General features: G+C 36.2%; 1 protein-coding gene across 41 annotated transcripts in view; it reads right to left on the bottom strand.

Moving 5' to 3' along the window:
• The window catches only part of LOC121468114 (uncharacterized), a 299333-nt gene that overhangs the window by 232140 nt on the left and 47275 nt on the right, over positions 1-19918 (bottom strand). For 9 of the 41 annotated variants that reach the window (XR_012052905.1, XR_012052904.1, XR_012052929.1 and 6 more), the window contains 3 exons: positions 18252-18297; positions 2217-2272; positions 1420-1837 (listed from right to left, as the gene is read on the bottom strand). The exons of 1 other annotated variant lie outside the window; for it this stretch is intronic. Coding sequence is in view for 4 of the 40 variants with exons in the window: in XM_072922139.1 (XP_072778240.1) it covers positions 1799-1837; positions 2217-2272 (95 nt within the window). In the remaining 36 variants the exon portion in view is untranslated. Of the gene's footprint in view, positions 1-1419; positions 1838-2216; positions 2273-12529; positions 12580-15758; positions 15958-16857; positions 16989-18251; positions 18298-19918 lie in introns of those variants that run through there. 31 more of the 41 variants (XR_012052925.1, XR_012052924.1, XR_012052922.1 and 28 more) reach the window with 13 other exon arrangements.

Here is a 19918-nt window from a genome sequence, read left to right as displayed (position 1 = left end):
CATATGCATACATACAGGTCAAGCTCAGAACAATATACATACAGGTACAGTTGGAGTGACATAAGTGATTAATTTTTCCTCTAGGATTCAGCATCACTGCTAATTTGGCCTTAACAGGACAATGAAATATCTCCGGTCAGTTTCCTGCGTTGTAATGTCCTAGACACAGAGATGTCTTGATGTGTTGATTCAGTATTTGTACAGTACTGAGCACAGAGGGATGCTGTCCTCTAGCTGCTGCACAGTGTCCCACTTCAAATATTCAAAGTAGTGCATAAACACCAAATACTGAGCTTGCCAGTACTGCGGAAAACAACTGCTGACAATTGGCCTACCAGTTGAAAATGAAAAACCTTTTCCTCTGATAGCTTTAGTTTCTGCTCTGGGGAGTAGACAGGTAAAAGCTTGACTTCATCACTAGTTTGTCTCCCTGCACTGTTTTGTAGCTTTCTTTTGTAGCACAGATACTTATGACCATCAGAAAGAGTGAGCTGGTAAGGTGTATTTGTACCTTCTGCTCTTGAAGTCATTTTCTGCCCTGCCCCAGAAGTACCTTAAAAGAGAACATCCTTTTTCCTCTACTTAACACCCCTCTTGGTGAATGTTCTCAAGTGCGGTCTGAACAATTTCTCTGATATTTTCTTCTGATTACTTCCATTTTGATTAAATGTAGAATTAAAATTGAAAACTGTTTGGGCTGATGATGATTAGTGTATGGAAAGTATCTCATATTCCTTCAGCAACATTGCTGAAGGTGAGAATGATATGTCACGGTCTTATGTACAGCTGCTTGACAGATAGCTAGGAAAAATACCCTAATATTCTGATATCACTAGTAAGGAGAAATAATTGATTCTGTCAGATTTGAAGAGTGCTCTGATTTCCCTTCTATCTTGGCATTTATTAGGGATTTTCCACATTATTTAGGTGTCACTAATCTCATCTGAAAACTAGATTCATTGTTCTGCATCTGGAATTATGTTGATAATGTGAAAAAAAAATCAAACTGAACTGTATTGTTGCACATTGGATGGTCTGGCTGATATCAGGACAGGTCAACTTTCCTGAATTTTAGATTACAGTTCTGCTACCGTTAGGCCAAATGCCACTTTCAATTTTGGAAATCCTTGTGTGAAAGACTGTACAACTCTGATATTTTTCAAAGACATTCTGTGTTAAAATTTTCCCTGTTCCCAGAAAGCAGCAACTTCCTTCTCATGAGAAAGCTCAGGCCTTCATGACATCTCACCATGCCAGACATTAAGGAAAATATACCAATATTTTGGTACTATACAAAAATACCAATATATACCAATGCAATGAAAATATACCAATATACCAATGCAAGCACATTGTTTGTGAGGTTTTAAAGATGGTATAATGTATTGATCTGAAGTAGTCCATATAGTACCAGCCAAATAAAGATACAGAAGAATATTTTTTTTATTTGAGCAGACAGTCTTGTGAGGTATACTGAATGCTAAGGTTTATTGTGTAAAGAACCAGCATCAAAACTGTGAAGAAAACAAATACAACAATTATTAACTCACTTGTCTTTCAGAAAAGTTTTCCTGTCTCACCCATCCTTTTTTATCTTCCTAAAAATGTACTCACTGTCTTCTCAGCCCACAGATGCTACTTTCAGTTTCAAAGGCAGGTGTGGAGTCTCTTTCAGGTACTGAAGCTTTGTCTAATATTACCACGAGAGCAGGCTAGACCACTTGGCAGATTCTGCTTTGCCATTCCCCATTAGGCTGCAAGCCTTTCTGCCCTTTTCATCCATTCCTCATCAGGAGGCTCAGGATCCTGCTGACACCAGAAGCCGTGAAGACAGATCCTGTGGCAAAGAAGAAATGAGGGCTTTACAAAGGCCAAAAAAAGTAATTTTATATAATAACTGTTCATAATTGGGCCTCTGTCACTTTAAATTTTAATGGTAGTAATAATGCTGGAACTTTAATGTACAGCTTTCAATGGCTTCACACTTTATCTTTCAATTACTCTTTTTAACTCTCTTTGTAGAGCATATACACCATTACATTGATGTCACTGTCCAAATATAAAATTATGTTGGTGTATGCCCTCCAGAGCTCCTGCCTGTCTCCAGTGCCAGCAACTGGACAGACATACAAGAGGGAATTGCCCCCAGAAAATTCTGGTAGCCCCATGCAAAAAAATATTGCACATTTCTGGCACAGATACAGCTTTCAACCCACCCTGTGAGTGGTCTGGATGGTGCTCCTGCAGATGCAGATTGTAAGAGCTGGCAGCCCTAGGAGAAGCAAGGCAGCCCTGTTAGTGATCATTATTCTGAATATTACTGCAGTGACTGTTGAGGTTGCCATTGAAAAGAGGTGCTGGAGCAGCCACAGACAGAAAGCCATCTTGTAGCTTGGAAGCAGACAGAAAGTGGGCAAGTATTTTCCTTCAAAGAGAGCAAAACTATATACACATAGACCCAAAGAGATATGGGGGAAAAAAAACAGAGGAGAGAAAAATTCAGATGTGTCACATTCTGGCGTAACTTATGGACTTTGTCATTGTTGTTACTGCAAGCTCTGTTTTATTATTAAACCTGGCACCGTGGTGCCCAGTCTCTTTATCTGCAGCTCCAGTCCTGAACCTAGAGACAAGCACAAAACTGGCAAGAAAAATGTTCAGTTCCATGAGACTTAAAAATACACTTTTAAATTCAAGAACAGTGAAAGGTTTCTGAAACAATTGCTGTAAAACAGGTTTTATGAGTAACCTGTTTTGAAAATGAATGGGATTTCTGGCAAGGAAGAAGAAAATTTTGCACTGGTTGTGCCCTACACTGATGGGAGCTAGAAGTGGTTGAGCCTGAAGTTTACAATAAGTAGGTGATAACAAGGCAACACTTTGTCCTTCCATTAACTCTCTCTGGATAACTGGAAATCTGCACACAGAAGCTTAAACCAAGATTAGACTACACGTCTTGTTTATTCCTGCTTCTAGCCATGATGAAAAGCATGAGGATGGAGGCCACATAAACTACTCTGTTTGTGCAGTTCAGACCTATTTGAATAATCCAGGCTTTCATTTTAAACAAATTAAGTGCAAGGCATTTTATGGCTGTGAAGAAATCTCCCTGAGGTGTGAGTCAAGTATGGATAAAAGCAAAGTCCACGGCAGATTGAGTGGGAAATGGCAATGCAGAGGAATGAACGCTTCATAATGTGAACAGAAGTGCAAGAGATGGAAAATTTTTCACATTTTATTAAATCAGACTTTTACAGTAGTTATTGAAAGCAAAAAACACTGAATTATATTTAGATAATAGTTCCATAAATAATGTGTGTTTTCACAGCAGTTGCAAAGCCTGAAATTTATGTGCTAATTACAGACCCCAAATCATCTCTGCACAGATTTGCAATTAAAACTGAAATATTTTCACATACAATGTGAGCCCTGTATTCATAGCAACAGCTAAGAGACATGCTGGTTATAGTTTGCTCCGTAAATATGAATATTTTATGTTTGAACACAATTGTTTTGCTATTGTTGTCCTTACATTTGGTATATTAAAAACTGGGAGAGTTTAAAGCAGAGTACCACATTGTGGATTGTTATTCTTTTATAAAAAATATTCTGTGTACAGTAGTGTATACACTGCAACCATCTAAGGGAAAGATGATTATTGAAAGACATAGAGAAAGAAAAATTTCTGCAAATGGTTATCTTCTTAATAAATATTGTAAAAATCCATACTTTTAAAACCCTGTAGTGACAGCAAAGTGCAGGAAGAATGCAAAATTAGGGAGAACATTGAATAATTCAGTAGCTTGTTATGTGATTAGATCTGATTGGCCCACACTGAGATGCTGCCCATAAAAATGATTTCCCATGGTAGCATTGGTTCTGGGGTGGGAGACTTAAGATGTCCATAAAATGGGAGAACAAGGCTTACTGGAAATAATAATATCATGGCTGTGCAGAATGATTGATGATCTTTAAAAAGGTCCAGATTGGTTTCATCTTTCTTCAGATTTTATCACTCACTCTTTCTTAGTCATGTGCAGTCACTAAGGCAAAGAGAGGTAACAAGTGTTTGATGTATGGTACTTGAGCCAATTTTGTCAGAACTGCATTTACTTTAAACTGCTCTTGTATTTGATACTCACAAGATGTAGATGTTCATTATTTTCTAATCCAGCTGATAAGAACAGACAGTTCTGAGGCTGGATTAAGAGGTAAACCAAGCTTGTGTTAGAGCAACAATGCCAAAAAATCACAGTAAAAATTAAAGAGATCCTCTTTCCTTGCACTGGGACAATTTCCATGACTGATTAAATGGATATAGAACTTCAGAGGACTGACATCTTATTGGGAGAACTTCCTATCCTTTATTATTTGCAGTACACACGTACAATTCAGAATGCTGCTTAAGCTTTTTTGAATACATTAGCTGTTTCAAGTCACTTTACCCTTCACAATCTGCAGAGCCATTAAAGCTTATTTTATGTCAGAAGAAATTTTAGATTAAGAGGGGAAAAAATACTTAATTTAACCAGTTGGGGGGAAAGGGTAATTTTCACTTGTTTCTGAAAGCCTACACACCTCCTCAAATACAACAAATCAAGCCATATATCTTAATCACTTTTTGGAACTGTCTTTATCAATAACTTATTCAAACAGATTGCAGATGAGCTGAAAGGTACTTGGCATATTTCCAGTGGGATAAGGAAGTGAATAAAACGGTTGATGAAGTAGCAATGTATCAGAGTCAAGCTCATTTGAAAAACTTTCTATTATCTCCATTTGTTTTTACTGGAAAAATAAAAGAAATCATCAGGACATTGGGTTTCTGAAACACATCACTGATACATACACATCTGGTTTTATGTATAAGTACAGTTACAAGACTGGATGCATACCTCTGCCATATACTTTTATGCTTGTTCATGGCTATGCATGCAGATATGCATATTCTCTCCACTTGTGATGGATTTGTCTCCTGTAGAGTTTAATGATTTTCTGCTTTGACAATATAAGCATTGACTCAAAACTGTTTAACAAAATCAAGAGTGGGTTTTGGCAATTAATTTTTTGCCATCAATAGTATTCTCAAACTGGGCTATAACAGCAAAGACTGTGAGAGTGAAAGAGCAAGACAATTCATTAGACAACTCTGCAGCAGCTAAAAGTGGCAAGGGATGTCAGACCATGTTCCTGTGCTTCAATACTAATGAGAGTCATTGCTTATTCATAATCCTAAATACAGTCAGCTTCTGATAAAAACTTTTGTCATCGAAGCTTCACAGAAAGAGCAAAGCAGTGGCACTTCTACCAAGCCAGTGCAAGAACAAGATTGATTGTTTTCCAACGCAGCCTGACAGAGAACTAAGAGATACTGCCCCAAGGGTCCTGAAACTAAGCTTAGTTTGATTACAAGACTCCAAGTAATCAAAGAACCAAAAGAGAGGAGGAGACAATGTTGGCTTGCCTTGCTGGTGAGTTTTAGTCTACTTTTTAAAATTATTTTTAAATATAAAGGACACTCTAAAGATGTAGTTTTCTTATTGAGTGTTGAGAGTAATTATCTGTTAGGCATTTCAAAAAGATCATATCAATTTTTATCATGGAGAATGAATGGCAGGTGCTAGCAAACTTGTTCCCATGTTGTAACAACACTACTGCATGTCTTAATAGATAATCTCTAAAACTCTATGAAGTATCACATCAATATGAATAGCAAAGATTAGTGAACTCAACCTGCCAGATATTAAAATCAGCTCTGCCAGGTGTTGTACTACCCAGAATTCATTTTCTGCTGGTTCTTTTTTTTTTTTTTTTCCTTTCTTTTTCTTTTGTTGTCAGGTCCTTCTGCTTCTTATCATTGCTGTCATTTTCCTTATTAGTTTTGAGAAACTATTAATCTCCTTTGCTGACAGTCAGATCCTGAAGGTGCACAGCTATGCTAGCCTTTAACCTTGTGATACCTGTCTGCTGGAAGAGCTGTTAGCATCTTCTGGAGGCAAAGAAGAGAAACATATGTTCAGCACCTACTTTGAAAAAGCCTTGAGCATTTTCTCACTCATAAAGATCTCTTCAGCTGGAATGCCAGCACATTTCCACATACATTTAACAGGCAAGCAGCCTATGAAATATACATCAAATTTAATAAAACAGGACATTAACTCAAAGGTTTAAAAATCTGATTGCAGTGCAGGATTAGATTTTTCCCCCGTTAATTATAAAATCATGCATTTGGGAAAAAAATAATTTCACAGCTTAAGAGAAATCACTAAAGATTAAGGATGGGGAGGCATCTAGTAGAACTTTTAAATATCTCTGTCATATATTCAATGTTTGAAAACAGAAGAATTTGTAGTTCTGATAATTAATATAACTAATTATCCACATGTATTTTAGCTGTTGAGCCATTAAATTGTCAGCCTTATCATTTGATTGAGTGAAACATGAAAATATTGATTTTTGCCTATTTGGAGAAATTTATTTTTCTAAGGATGACAATCCTTTAAGTACAAACCAGGCAGCTTGCCATCTCTCCATACATGGAAGTTTGCAAATGCAACCTATATTTTCAAAAGTTTCTTAAAGTTGAATGAATGGTGCACGGACCTCTGGCAAATAGCCTTGTATTAAACACATTTCCATATACTGCTTACATTTCTCTTAAGCCTGTTATGGACTAGTATCTACTCATTACAAATAAATTAATGTCATAGATAATTACTTGCATTCATGTTATACATGTATTCATCGTTCCTCAATTATGTACATTTTTCTAAAGAAAACAGTAACCCTCCTTGGACTGAAGCTATAGGAACAAGTCTGATTAAATGTTTTACAAGATCGAAGTTCATCATATCTGTCAGCAAGCTGACAGCTTTTGAAAAAGAACCTCTGTTCCTGGGATAAGTAAGTTGTATGATCTTCTTTAATATGCCTCACTCAAAACCTTAGAGAGAGAAGGTGTTACATTCATGTGAATTTTACTCAAAACGTGATTGTTGATAAATATGTTTTGTATTCAAGATCCTTGATATACAAACATTATTTGACAGGATAGTGACTATTTGTTTAATTTGTTGCTGTTGCTTGTCAGAACACTTGTGCTTTCTCATTAGGCAGAGGTGTATTTGACAAGCTTTTTACATATGTATGAGAGAAAGTCACCATTAACCAGTGCCCTGCATCACTTTTGTACTTACTTGTTCTTTAATAGGTAAAGCCTGGGCATAGGGATTACTGGACACATTAAAAATTCCATTTGATTGACTGAAAGAGCAAGAAAGTAGACCAAAATTCAGATGACCACAAAGGAATGATTTAGCTGAATCCATGAGAGGCAAAAGGACTAGCTGTACCATTTTGCCAGGATGTTATATGTTTTCTCCCAAATGGAGAAGTAACACCACTGGCACAAAGAATTAGACAGTGGTGCATCATATCTCCAGCATAAATGAGTTAGTACCTCAAAAACATATCAGGTCATAAAAAAATACAAGTCAGGTTACCCATCAACATGGGAAAATATATCCTTCCTAACCTCTTCAGACAGAAAAGTTGCAACATGAAGCATTACATGTAATTACTTTTAGATAACCCAACTTCCTTGAGTAGTTTAATTTCAAAGCTGAGAAGAGCATTTGGCTTGAAAAATCATGTATTTTATTTGTTTATATGAGTTCTTGCAGTGAATAACAGCAATGCACTGATCCAACACTCTTTAAAAATCAAGCCAAAATATTTGCCTGAATAGGGCTGGATTCCATTTTGATTTCAAGTCAGATCAAAGAATCAGTTTTATTTCTGTTCATCAATGTGCCCTTCTAGTTTTGGTCTGTGGGTCTGCATAGGGCAGAAAATATGCCATTTGTTGTATGCCTACATGCACTCAACTAATAATCCTTTTTCTAGACTTCGGGTGAATTCAGGTTGAGTCAATCTCAGGCTGAGGTCTAACTACTTGCTTTACAATCTGACATGCTAAGTAAAACCTGTGTTGAAAATGTGTTACCCAAAGTCAAATGAGCAAACCTGGATGTGCTCCTACAAGCAACAAGTTGTGGTTAGGGTGACAATATGACATTGGTTTCTGTACAATTTACAGGTCTAGAGCAGGAAAAAAAATATTTATTGGCAGGTTGTGTTATTGCTGTTCTTCTAAATACAGGAACACAAGCAGCCTCACTGCTCCTGACAAATAGATCTTGCATGAGTCTCCACTGGCACTACAACATCCTTGCAGTCTCTGTAGTGTGCTCCTAGAGAACACATCTGGAGAATCAAGCTTTGTTTCAGAAGTAAACACAGCCAGAGCTTGGGCATGGGCAGACAGACAGGTTGATCAGGTTATATTCCTTCAAGTCCTGCATTTTTATCATCTTTAGGACAATTCAATAGCTTTACCAGCACCAGAATGTGTCTGAATTTTCACACCATTTCTTAAACTCAGAATGCTGAAATTAGCAGTATTAATGCCTTTCAGTCTGTGATGGGGGTGGTTTTATATTATTATTACTATCTTATAGAGAAAAGGTATATACCTATCTATACATACTATAATTAATAAATTTCTATCGTCAGAATTCTGAAGGGAGATCATTCAGTCCTGGTAACTTGCTATTGCTGTATCTCTCAAATTGCTTCATTTTCATGACATGCATCAGTCTGTTAAGTCCACATTTTTATTTCCTCTGAAATGTGACCATAGAAGAGAATTTAAAAACAAAAAACACTGGGGGAACTAATTTGCTGGGAGAAATTTAAGTTCTGAATATTGATAAGTGTTGACAATAAGATGTAATTAAAAATTTATAAATATTTGAAGTCTTTTAACAGTACTCATGGAAGAAAAAGAAATACTGGCTTTGACATTGAAATATTTATCCTGATGTATCTATCTTATAGGAGAAAATGACAATAGTATTTCAGACACTGTGGTGTGGCAACTGGTGTTGATTTTAAGTCTTTAATCACAACCACCAAAAAATATGAAAAATAAAATACAGGGATGGGTTTGAAACTTTCTTTTTTTAAAGCATTGTCCATTTAATTAAGATACAAGATGCAATTATGATCACAGATTACTTGCAGAATCACCATTCGTTTGATAAAACTCCAGTGAAATGTATGGACAAAAACTGTACTCCTTTGACATGGGGATTAATGAAGTAGAGAAAGGAAGAAATAAAGGAACAGAGAAATTCAACATTCAACTCAAGGTAGAGTCAAATGAGATTAAGTAGTCCTAATTATATCTGTGGAGAGCCATATAATAATTTAAAGTCTATTGACTCTGTATTTCTTTCCTGTTTCATTGTTTGCACTCATATTTTGATGACATAAATCCAATCTGTCTGAAGGACAAAATGCCACCCAGAGAGACTTGGACAAGCTCAAGAAGTGGGATTATGGAAAATATATCTTGTTCAACAAGACCAAGTGCAAGGTCCTGCCTCTAGACTGGGGCAACCCCTAGAACCAATACAGTCAGGGGGATGAGAGAACTGGGAGCAGGCCTTACAAGAAGGATTTGTGTATACTGATGGAAGGTTGGACACACCCCAGCACATATCCCAGGCTGCATCAAGAGTACTCTGACCAGCAGGTCAAGGGAGATGATTCTGCTCCTCTACTCTGCTCTGATGAATCCACACCTAGAGTGCTGCACTGGGCTCTGAGGGCTCCCAGTGTAAGAATTTGGACTTATTGAAGCAAACACAAGGGAATCCACAAGGCCTGAAACACCTCTCCTATGAAGACAGGATGAATGGAGGGTGTCACATTCTCTGCTCTGAAGCTAAAAGACAGTGAGGTGAGTTATTTTGGGAGGCATGAGATAAGCACTTTAATAAAATATACTGATTTGGGGAAATTAAATTCTGTTATTATTCCAGTTTTCCTGGGAAATGGTGTTTCTGCATTAACTGTTCCTAGATATTGAACCAACTTGTATCCAACTGATAAGAAATGTAAGTAGCGCTATATTTTCTATCCGCTCTCTTATGGAGCAATACAAACACATAGACCATTATACATTGCTTGTCATGGAGGTAAGATCTTTCAGTATATCCACCACCCCCTGGAAATGCTATTCATACAATACAAAAATTTCAAATAATGATCATAGCAGAAGCAGGGGGCAAAATCTGGTTTTCCATTTTTTTTTCCCTACCCTGGTGTTAATTATAAGTGACATTGCTATCAGTGCAGTGCAGTAAAAATGAAATGGTAGCCAATGTGCATAGACACTATGGAAATTTCAAATTACAAAAGCAACAACAAAAATTATACTTTCCCTTTCCTTTCCTATGTACTCTGCATTAACATAAGGATATGTGACTTAGCTATCCATACACTGCAATAAAAATAAAATTGGTAGCCAATGTACCCAGACAGAACCTTCAAATAAAAAAATTAAATTATACTCATTTCATCATGTAAAGAATACATCGTGTGAGGCACAAATTTCACTTCACTGCCACATGACAAATAATATGCCAAATGATAACCTATATTTCTTTCTCATCATGAGGAAAAAAGAAAAGCAGTTTAGGACTTTGTTTTAATTTCTCTTCATCTTAAAATCACTAAAATATGTTTTAAAACACTTTCTTTTATTAAGCTCATTGTGTTTATATATTTCCTAAATGAATGGAGTTTTGGTAAAATGTTTGTATCTAAAATTACTCATATAAATAAAAATACACTGTTATTTTATGGGATAATAGGGAAACAGACGCAACATTTTCATCATTAGATGTGCTCATGTTGGCATAATTTTATGAATTCACTGAAAAATACAATATGCGGACTCTAAACCTTCTTAAATATACGTTAACAACCCAAATGCTTTAGTTAGGCTTGTAGAATTGTTTAATAAAGTATTAGGTAATATTGCTGCAATGTGAGGCAATATGACAAAATAATATGCTCACAGACACAGTGGCAGCAAAGCCAGCAGCTCCTCATCTATGATCAGTGAACTGCTGGTGGTCCATAGGTCCCTTGTTCAAAATGAGGAGAAAGCCTCATTTTTTTTACAGCTAATAAACAACATTGCAAATAATTAGGTATGCATTGGGTGCCTTAGCATTATTTTTTTGACCATGCCATTTTTATTGATTAACACAAAGATTGATTTCTGCAAAAATAGTCAAGGGAAGACACAGATGTCCAAAAGATAGTGGTTTTTGAAAAAAAAAAATGGCTTGTGCTTCAAAACAATAGCAAACAAAAGACATCAGCCTAGAAGACTGAGCAAGGAACTCTCACAGTTTAATGGGTGGGGGCTCCATCTTTGGGTGCTGCTAACCAGTTGCTATCAGGGTTTAACATGAGCCCAGCTGTCATAACTCAAAGTCCTCCTTGGAAAAGGAGGTCCCTGCAAGGCAAGTTGCAGGGACCAAAGGCTTCTGAGGAAGTGATCTGTACACAAGTCAGAACAAATCATCTTTTCTACTCTGCATGTGTTTAAGGCTTTATTCACTGTGATTGTAAGAATGGAATGAATCCTCCAAACTCTTTGTGCTTTCATCTAGGGTTGTAGGATTGCATTCTTATGCCCTCTATGGTCATGCTCTGAACGACAAATACATAATTCTCACTTCTAAAATATTTCTTAAATCCAACAAGAAACTAGGTCAATCAGAAAGTTACTCCCTTTTCTGGGATAGTTCTGCCATAGCTGTTTGCATAAAATGATTGGAAATCAGATCTACAGTAAATTAAATCCCTGTTTATAAGCTATTACATTTCTGTAATGCTCGTAATTTTTAAATGGCTCTGCATTTGATTCATGAACAATACATGAACAGTGTATGACTCACATGGGCAATTTTTTTTAAGCATTTATTCCAAAAAGAATGTCAGACTGGGTGAAATCCATTGTATACTGCAGCATTTTCATATATATATATTTATATATATTTATATATATATATATATATATATATTTAATAGCTTTAGGTTCAACTTCTTACAGAACAAAGTTGACAGAGAGGCTGGGGCTGCCACAGAAGATCAAGGAGCCAACAAAGGCAGAAAGATGCAGATAATCGTAAAGATCTTGCTGCAGTTCAAGTGCTTTTGAAGTTCTGTAATGATTTCTTGCTATCAGAAACTGACAGGTTTAATTGAAGTCAAAGCTTGCTAGTAAGTCATGAGATCCATAGGGGTGTAAATATTAGGTCTGCTGTTAAGCAATGAATCACCTAAGTATTAACTGCCAAAAAAAAAAAAAAAAAAGAATACTTTGCACTGCTTTTACAGCATGGCACATAATAGGCTATGCTGAGAGGTGCTTTGGTATATTTACAGTGAGGATCTTCTGCTTTTAATTCCTTTTGTAACTAGCTTTTTGTGAGGGTTTGGTATATTATTTTCCCTTCATAAAATTGTTTCACCATTGTTTCTGCCATGATGTATGAGCTACATAAATAATTTCACCATAATCTTAGAATTTCTTATTATTTAAAATGTTCAAATATTTTTACAGTTTGAAGTTCAGTATAACAGAGCAATAAAGGCAATCACTCACAGTTTTACAGCCCTTCTGGTGAACATAACCACACTTCTCATGCACAGCCACTGTAGGAGTGATTTTAAAAGAAAAGTTATTGCTAATTGCCATTTTGAACCAAATAATGTATTGAGCAAGATGATCAAAATGCAAAACACTGCTTCTGCTGTGTTATAAAAGAAGTTGAAATACACAATTCAGTGCCAAAGTGACTTAGATCAGCTGAATGGGTTCTAAATTATGGTAAGCATTTAAATTGAAGAGCACAGATTTAATGTGGACCACAATGGGATTAATGAATAAATATTAGGGTCTTACGTTACCAATCTACAGTCACATTTAAAAGTAGAACTACAGTTATTAGGGCACACTTTACACAGGAGACTAGGAAGTGAAGTAACATCTCTACACAGCCTCTTGCTTGAGATGAAGAACTCCTGGGGCACAGTATTTTGGTTTTGCAGATCATCTAAGTAAAAGTTAATCCATTTTTCAAGGTTTTTTAGAATCCTCAACACAAATTTTAACACATGGTGCTCCTACAGCTCTACACCCACCCCCTACCAGAGAGTTGCCCTGGGGGGAAAATTAGTATGGGTAAGGATCTAGGTAAAGTATAGTTTTAGGACACATTAAATTTTAATGCACACCAGTTATACTTAATTTTGGAAGAATGACTCTTCTTCAACTGTTGAGTTAGGCCCATAATCAGCTTCCTAATATATTCAACAAACCATCAGGATACATGAAATATCTTAACAGATAATCCTCTTTAGAATCCACAGTTCAGTTATTAAGTATTCCTTTCACTAATCTCCGTAATCCTATGTTGACAGAGGTCAGTAAAACAGTGGCTAAACCCTGTATTATTAGACTAAGTCTAAGTTTTGCAATTATTCCTTTTATGTTTGTTATATTTTTCTCAGCTGTTCTTACTCCTGAAGGGATGTGACCAGCGTCACAGATGTCACACATTGAGGTTCTCAGAAACCATGGAGAAGGTCTTTACAGCAGTACATCAGCCAAGAGGCAGAGACCCATCAGCAAGCTAGAGATATATTCAGAAAGTATCTGAAAGTCAAGACACAGACTATATACTATTTGATAACTGAGATGACATTAGCACACTGATGTTCACAGCCACTGGATTAGCAATCACTGTTAAATCTTCATGTGAAATGAAAGTTAACAATTATACTGTTGTCCAAAAAATTAAAAATCTAGTCTCTTTTCTCCTTTTTATTATAGTTCATTTAAGGGAAGAACTGCATGCTGAATGCTTTGAAAATATTTTATATGTCCTTGACTCACAGAACATACAACAGGTTTGAGTAGGCCCATTTATTTAAGCAGACATATTAAATAATTTAAATGGGAGTATCCGTGTCATAAATTTTGTAATCTCTTTAATGTAGGACAAATCTGTGTATCTAAAATAGTCTTTTTTCAAAGCCATCTTTTTCTTTTTTTTTTAAACAGTCGTAAAGGAAACTCTGATGTCTGTGGCATGAACAATGCCAGCACCATCATTTTAATGTTATCCATATGGGCTTCTAATAATAGATAAGGGTTTTTAGAGATTTGTATTGTATTTCTTTGAGACATTTAAATTCTTGATAAGGAAAAGCTGATTTCATTGGCCCTACAGTTAAAGGAAAGCAGACCCTAATTAAAATAATTCTGTTCTGAATTAACTAGTTTGACATGTGCTAATTGACAGTTCCTGTGAAATGGTTTTAATTAAAGTCAATATGTCTTTTTCAATTAAAAGGAAATTAAGAATATACTAATATGCATTAACAACTTAATCTGCCTTCAATATCCCATACATCAGCTGCTTTTTTTCCTAATGTTATTGGAGAACCATCTGACATACATCTTCTACTGTTTCATTATGGTATCTCATTATTACTCAACAAGAACACAGGCACTGGTGGAAATCCTCTACAGCAAGAAGAGAACCTGTCTATACTCCATTTATGCAATTCCTTACTACTTGCCTGATGAAAGGTTGTCATTGTTTAGGAATGGTACTCCCTAATTCAGCATCCCCATCAAGACTCTCCCAAACCATATGTCACTAGTTCACCCTGCTCCAGCAGGATGGAGTTGAGAGTTGGATGCACAAAAGGTGAAGATCACTGATTGAGTTTATTGCAAACAGCACTGAGATAAGAGAATGGACAGTAACAACAATATTAACAACAGAAGTATATAAAAGAGAGGGTGATTCACTTGCAAATATTCTCACCAGGGACTCCAAGGAAATGAACAATGGCAGACAATGCGACCACTTCTTTTCAATCAGAAACTATGCCCTTCTTGGAAGCCAGAGAGTCACTCCACCCTGGCTCCTATGCAACTGTGTGAGGTGGTATAGAACAACCTCCAGGTTCTGGCCAAAACTAGGATAAAAGTAACACTTCCATCGTTTCCACACAGAAGGAAAAAAGACTGCTTATGACAAGACGTCTTTTTTTTATTGCACACTGGGGCAAGTTTTAGTAATTAGTCAATAAATTCAAAATTTTAATAGAAGTCTGATGAGTTTTAATGAGAAGTCTGAATGCTGCACTGCTAGCCTTTTCTTTCATTATTTGGCCCAAGGAAGGGCAGGATTTTCACTTTTAAGTTGCATCCCCCATGGTCTGTTTCAGAAATGAATGCGGAGCAGAGTTCTGTGATTGGAATTATTTTAATTGTATATTCAAGAAGAAAATAAAATACATACCTCCTTGGTAGAGCAGTGCTGGAAACAACCCCATTGTTTTTGCTGGAAATGTGATGTGGTTGTTTATAGCCACAAAATTAAGGTTTCAAATGCGCAACTGACTTCTTGCTACCAAGTCCAAGGCTTTACTGCTACTGACTTTACTAAGTAGGCATCATAAAAAGTAACAACCCCTACATTAATAAATATGCTATCTTGAATATGCTCACGTACAGAGAACTCTGCAGAAGACTATAGTCTTTGCCTGTGAACTTTGCTCTTGTTTTTTCATTTGGCTTTTTTCTTATTTGGGAAATAATAATGAAAAACTCAGCTGATATAATTTGAGGAGAATAGAGTTGTATGGAGAAACAACAGACTAATTGACGTAAAAGGTAATTATATAGTGTTAAGATCTGGTTATTGCAAACAAGACCATATGCCAAAGTCAATAGAATGGATTTTTATTTAGCAATAAGTGTGGGATAGAAATAGAAAAAATAGGAAAAAGAAACTAGAAAGGTACAGAGTTACCACCTGTTGGATGCTGAAAGGAGACTTTGTTGTTGCAATTTTGATGTATGCTGGTTGAAGTGATGGTCACTGGCTTGATTCGTCAGGAATGGAGAAAGCCCACAAAACATTAGAATCCACCGTGTTTATATTCCCTTATGGTCAGGTGGGAATGCCTGGGAACCTCCTCAGGGTGGGAAATTTCATGCTGAGTGATGCAATGCTGTGGATTATATAACACTTCAGGAGTCTTCCACTGTTTAAGACATTACAGATGCCTCTCTTTTCAGCACACTTGAGTCAACTATGGTGCATCAAAAGACATGGATACCTTCAGGCTACTTTGAACTTCCTGTGCTCTCCCAGAGTGGAGTTTTCACACCTGACCCACAATCTCCCAAGAAGGAGATTGGCATAAGAAAAATCACTATACCCCCTCGCAGGATCTGCCTCTTACCAGCCTCTTCTTTTCCTCTTCAAGACCCAGCAGCTGCTTCCAGTGATGGGTGCGCCCACCCATATGAAGAGAATATATCATCTAGCCAGATTTTTTAAAAATTGACTGTGCTCCAGCAGGTTACAACATTTTTTTACATTACTTTTAAATTACAACAAAAACACAAATATTAAAATTCAGCATATAAGCATTTACTCTAACTTGTGACATTAAGTGACAATTAACAGATTTTTATAGCTACAGAAACTGCACTAGAGAGTGCAGTAAACTCCAGAAATGTTGGATGAAATGCTCTGGAAAGATTTGGGTGTTGTGGTGAGGTATTTCCACTTTTGTTTGAAGCTGTTGTCTTTCTTGGTATTTGTTGAAATTTATAGTCATTTTAAGAAGCAGCTAATATCCAAAATATTTCATGATACTTAAATAAAAAATACCATATTTCATACTATTGTATTGTTTTGATTAACAAAAAGAATACAGCCAGATTTTCAGGCCTGTGTGACCAGATTTTATACAGACAGCTACCTAATTTATGTCCAAAGCAAAAGTCAATAAAAGGCTTAAAACTTTGTCCCAAAGCACCTGCTACACATCTCACAATGCCTCATATCAAGGCTAAAAACAATTTTTTAGAACAGTTTTCTTAAAGGCACATAAATTACTTACAGAAAATTTTAGATTTGGGTCAAGCATCTTGATTCTCAGGCTAGAATAAGGTTTTTGGATGGTCAATATGAGACCAAGAAGTTTTTTACCCATCTCCTCTCATTTTTTGCTGCTGGTGGGTCCCTGCAACTCTAAATGAAAATTTTAAAGGGAAAAATAGTTCAGAAAACCTGCAATAAACAAAAGGACTAGCTAAGACATTGAAAAATGTCTGTTTGGTTTTACCAAAATGAATTAAATATCCAACTCCCCTTGATGACCCAGCATAAAAGGCCTGAAACAAGTGCAAAGATAATTATGTCCTAGAGACTCATTTCCTAAGGAAAAATAGTAATGCCTTTAGAACAGAAATTTAAATAATATCTTGATTTTTTTCATTATTTTAAATCCAGAAACCCCTCACAACAGCAAAGTGGACTGGCCTCTTAGATCTTTGTGTTCATTGTAGTGCTTTAATATCTCATTATCTAAGGTGGGGAAACATTTATGTGTGTATCTAGGACTACATAAGATTCACAGATGCCACTTTTCTCAGCCTCAGTATGCACCACTGAAGTCACATGTGAAATGTGTGTCTAAATTAGCAAATACACAGATCTCAGGAAGAGAACAGAAACTGTGGCTACTTTTATTCATTAAAATTCCATGGTACTTTGCACAAGTGGAATGCTAATCTCAGAGACTAAACTGAGACCCAGTCCCACAAATCCTTTAAATGTTCTTAAAATAGGTAAGATTTGGTTTATAGTCCTAGATGACTGCAGATCCACAGTATTCTGCCTGTCCAAAATGATAGTTCTTTTTCCACTGGCTGCACTATTCTTTCCTCTCTCATCCCCTTTCACTGAAGCTTTGCTTTAAAATGCTGGGAACTTATTTCATATATTCCCTACTGTGGCTGCATTTTATGAACAAGTGAGAGGATTTGGATGACAGCATGCAAAGCACCAGGAAAATATTTTTCCTCTTACTCTCCTTGCTAGGCTTGTTTCAGTATTTCAACTGCTTGGTCTACCAGTGGGTAGAAAAGGGGAAAGAAGGAGGTGCATAATGTAAAAACCAGTTTACTTGAATCCTAAAACACTTATGAATAAGTTTCACTTGACTCATAAAAGTAATCATTTTGTTTTGAAAAAGCCACTGTTTGCCAGGACACATAAGTGTAATGCAATTCCAGATATGTAAGAATATTCTTCTCACATCTGCAGCAAGGTTGATGCCAGTAGCTATGGCATACTCTTTACTCATACAAGTAGTCTCAAAAGCCGCTTGGACAGGTTGGAAGACAAATTCTTTGTACAAGAAAGATTGTGCTTTATATAAAATTTTATTATTATTATTACTAAATAAGCAGTATCAGTACTCCCAGGGGTAAAAAGTCACTTGTGGATTACCTTCCTGTGGATGAAGGTCTAGATGATTTTCAGTAGTCTGACAGCCCTGAAAATCAAAAAAACAGTAAAAATCAGAAGTAGACCAATTTCCAGTTCCTATGAATCTTCAGAATGCAGCTATCTTTGTATAAATAATGAGTGAAGCAGTCTTTCTGTTTAGATCCAGCTAAGCTAGACAGAGCTGTTTGTGTGGGGAATAAATGCTGTGTTCTTGATGTAAGCCAAGTACATCCTATGAATTTTACAGTTCAAGAAAAGATTTCTGTTGGCAACAGGTTTGCTTGAGAAATCAGCATATGCGACATGGGTGCTGAGGCACATGTAAAAACCTCTGGTTAGCAAGTTTTTTCTCCTCAAGCGTCTCTCCTTATCATTTTCCTAGCTGTGAATACTGTGTAGGTTATACATCCTCTTAATGCTTGCATTATGGAACATGTTTGGTTTTGTTGTTAGAACAGCAAACATTTTTAACATGGATTTTCTCATGAGCTGAAAAAACAGTCATGTGGGCAGTTTTTAACAAATTACTTATTGGCTTTCCTATTGAGAACATTTGGCCTGAGACATTCATAATTTGCATACTTTGTCCCACATCACTTCTGTTATTGTTAATTGAATATTAACATTTCAGTGTTCCTGATCCTGACCCCTATTTGTTTTGCCTATTTTTGGTACTCACTGGTATTAATTTTTCTGATTATTATGACAATGACAACAACAACAACAACAACAACAACAACAACAACAACAACAACAACAACAACAACAATAATGATTGTTGTTGTTGTTGTTGTTGTTGTTGTTGTTGTTGTTGTTGTTATAATTTTCTTAAATATATCCTCTTGTCTGGCTGCAAAAACAAGTTAAAACTGATAACATGTCGGCTTTTGTCTGTTTCACAGAGACAGGTAGATTAGAACAGAAAATAACCATGGCTGAAAAGGAGCACAAATTTCCATTTTAAGCTCCTATATTTAAGTATTTAAATTTTTCTCACCTTTCCTTTCATGCCTTTACATTTTGGGTAAGCCTTTTGGTCTTCACCTTTGCTCCAAAAGTCTTTCTTAAGTGAAAGCCTGAACTAGAAATATATCCTTTTTTAAACATAACAGAAGTTTCATCAAAATCACATACTGTTGGTAGTTGAAATATGGCATGGAGCAACTTTCAAAGTATGTTTCCTTCAACTACAATAGAAAAATCTAAATAGAGCTGTGCTTTGATCGAGATGTTGACAGCTGTATTCAGATCATTCTGAGTGCACAGACAGGGAATACTGTACTGAACTTGCACAGATTAGACAGATGCTGAATGGGAGGTGAGCAGAAGAAATAACAGGTATGAAGGGCTGTACCTGTTTTGATTAACCTCTGCAGCTCTCCTCTCCAGCAAGGAGAAATCCTACTGGGATGCCCTTCAAGCCATTATGCAGCTCCTGATAATTATCAAGATGGCAATCCAAAATCAGGTGATGGATTGGATTCACACTGTCTGAAATGAAATTTTATTCAACCTTTGCACCTTTGTGGGCAGCAATATGACTTTTCATGAGCTAAGGAGATGCAGAAAGAATTCAATTCTTCATAGATCTGAGATGTTCGAGTCCTGTTCTAACATAGATGAGAAGCTGTAGACATGTAGCCATCCTTGATATCCTAGGTTAGATA

This window comes from Taeniopygia guttata, chromosome Z (assembly GCF_048771995.1).
Source record: "Taeniopygia guttata chromosome Z, bTaeGut7.mat, whole genome shotgun sequence".
NCBI classification, from domain to species: Eukaryota; Metazoa; Chordata; class Aves; order Passeriformes; family Estrildidae; genus Taeniopygia; species Taeniopygia guttata.
The sequence above is the reverse complement of the archived record's forward strand: the minus strand, read 5'-3'. Positions and strand labels throughout refer to the sequence as shown.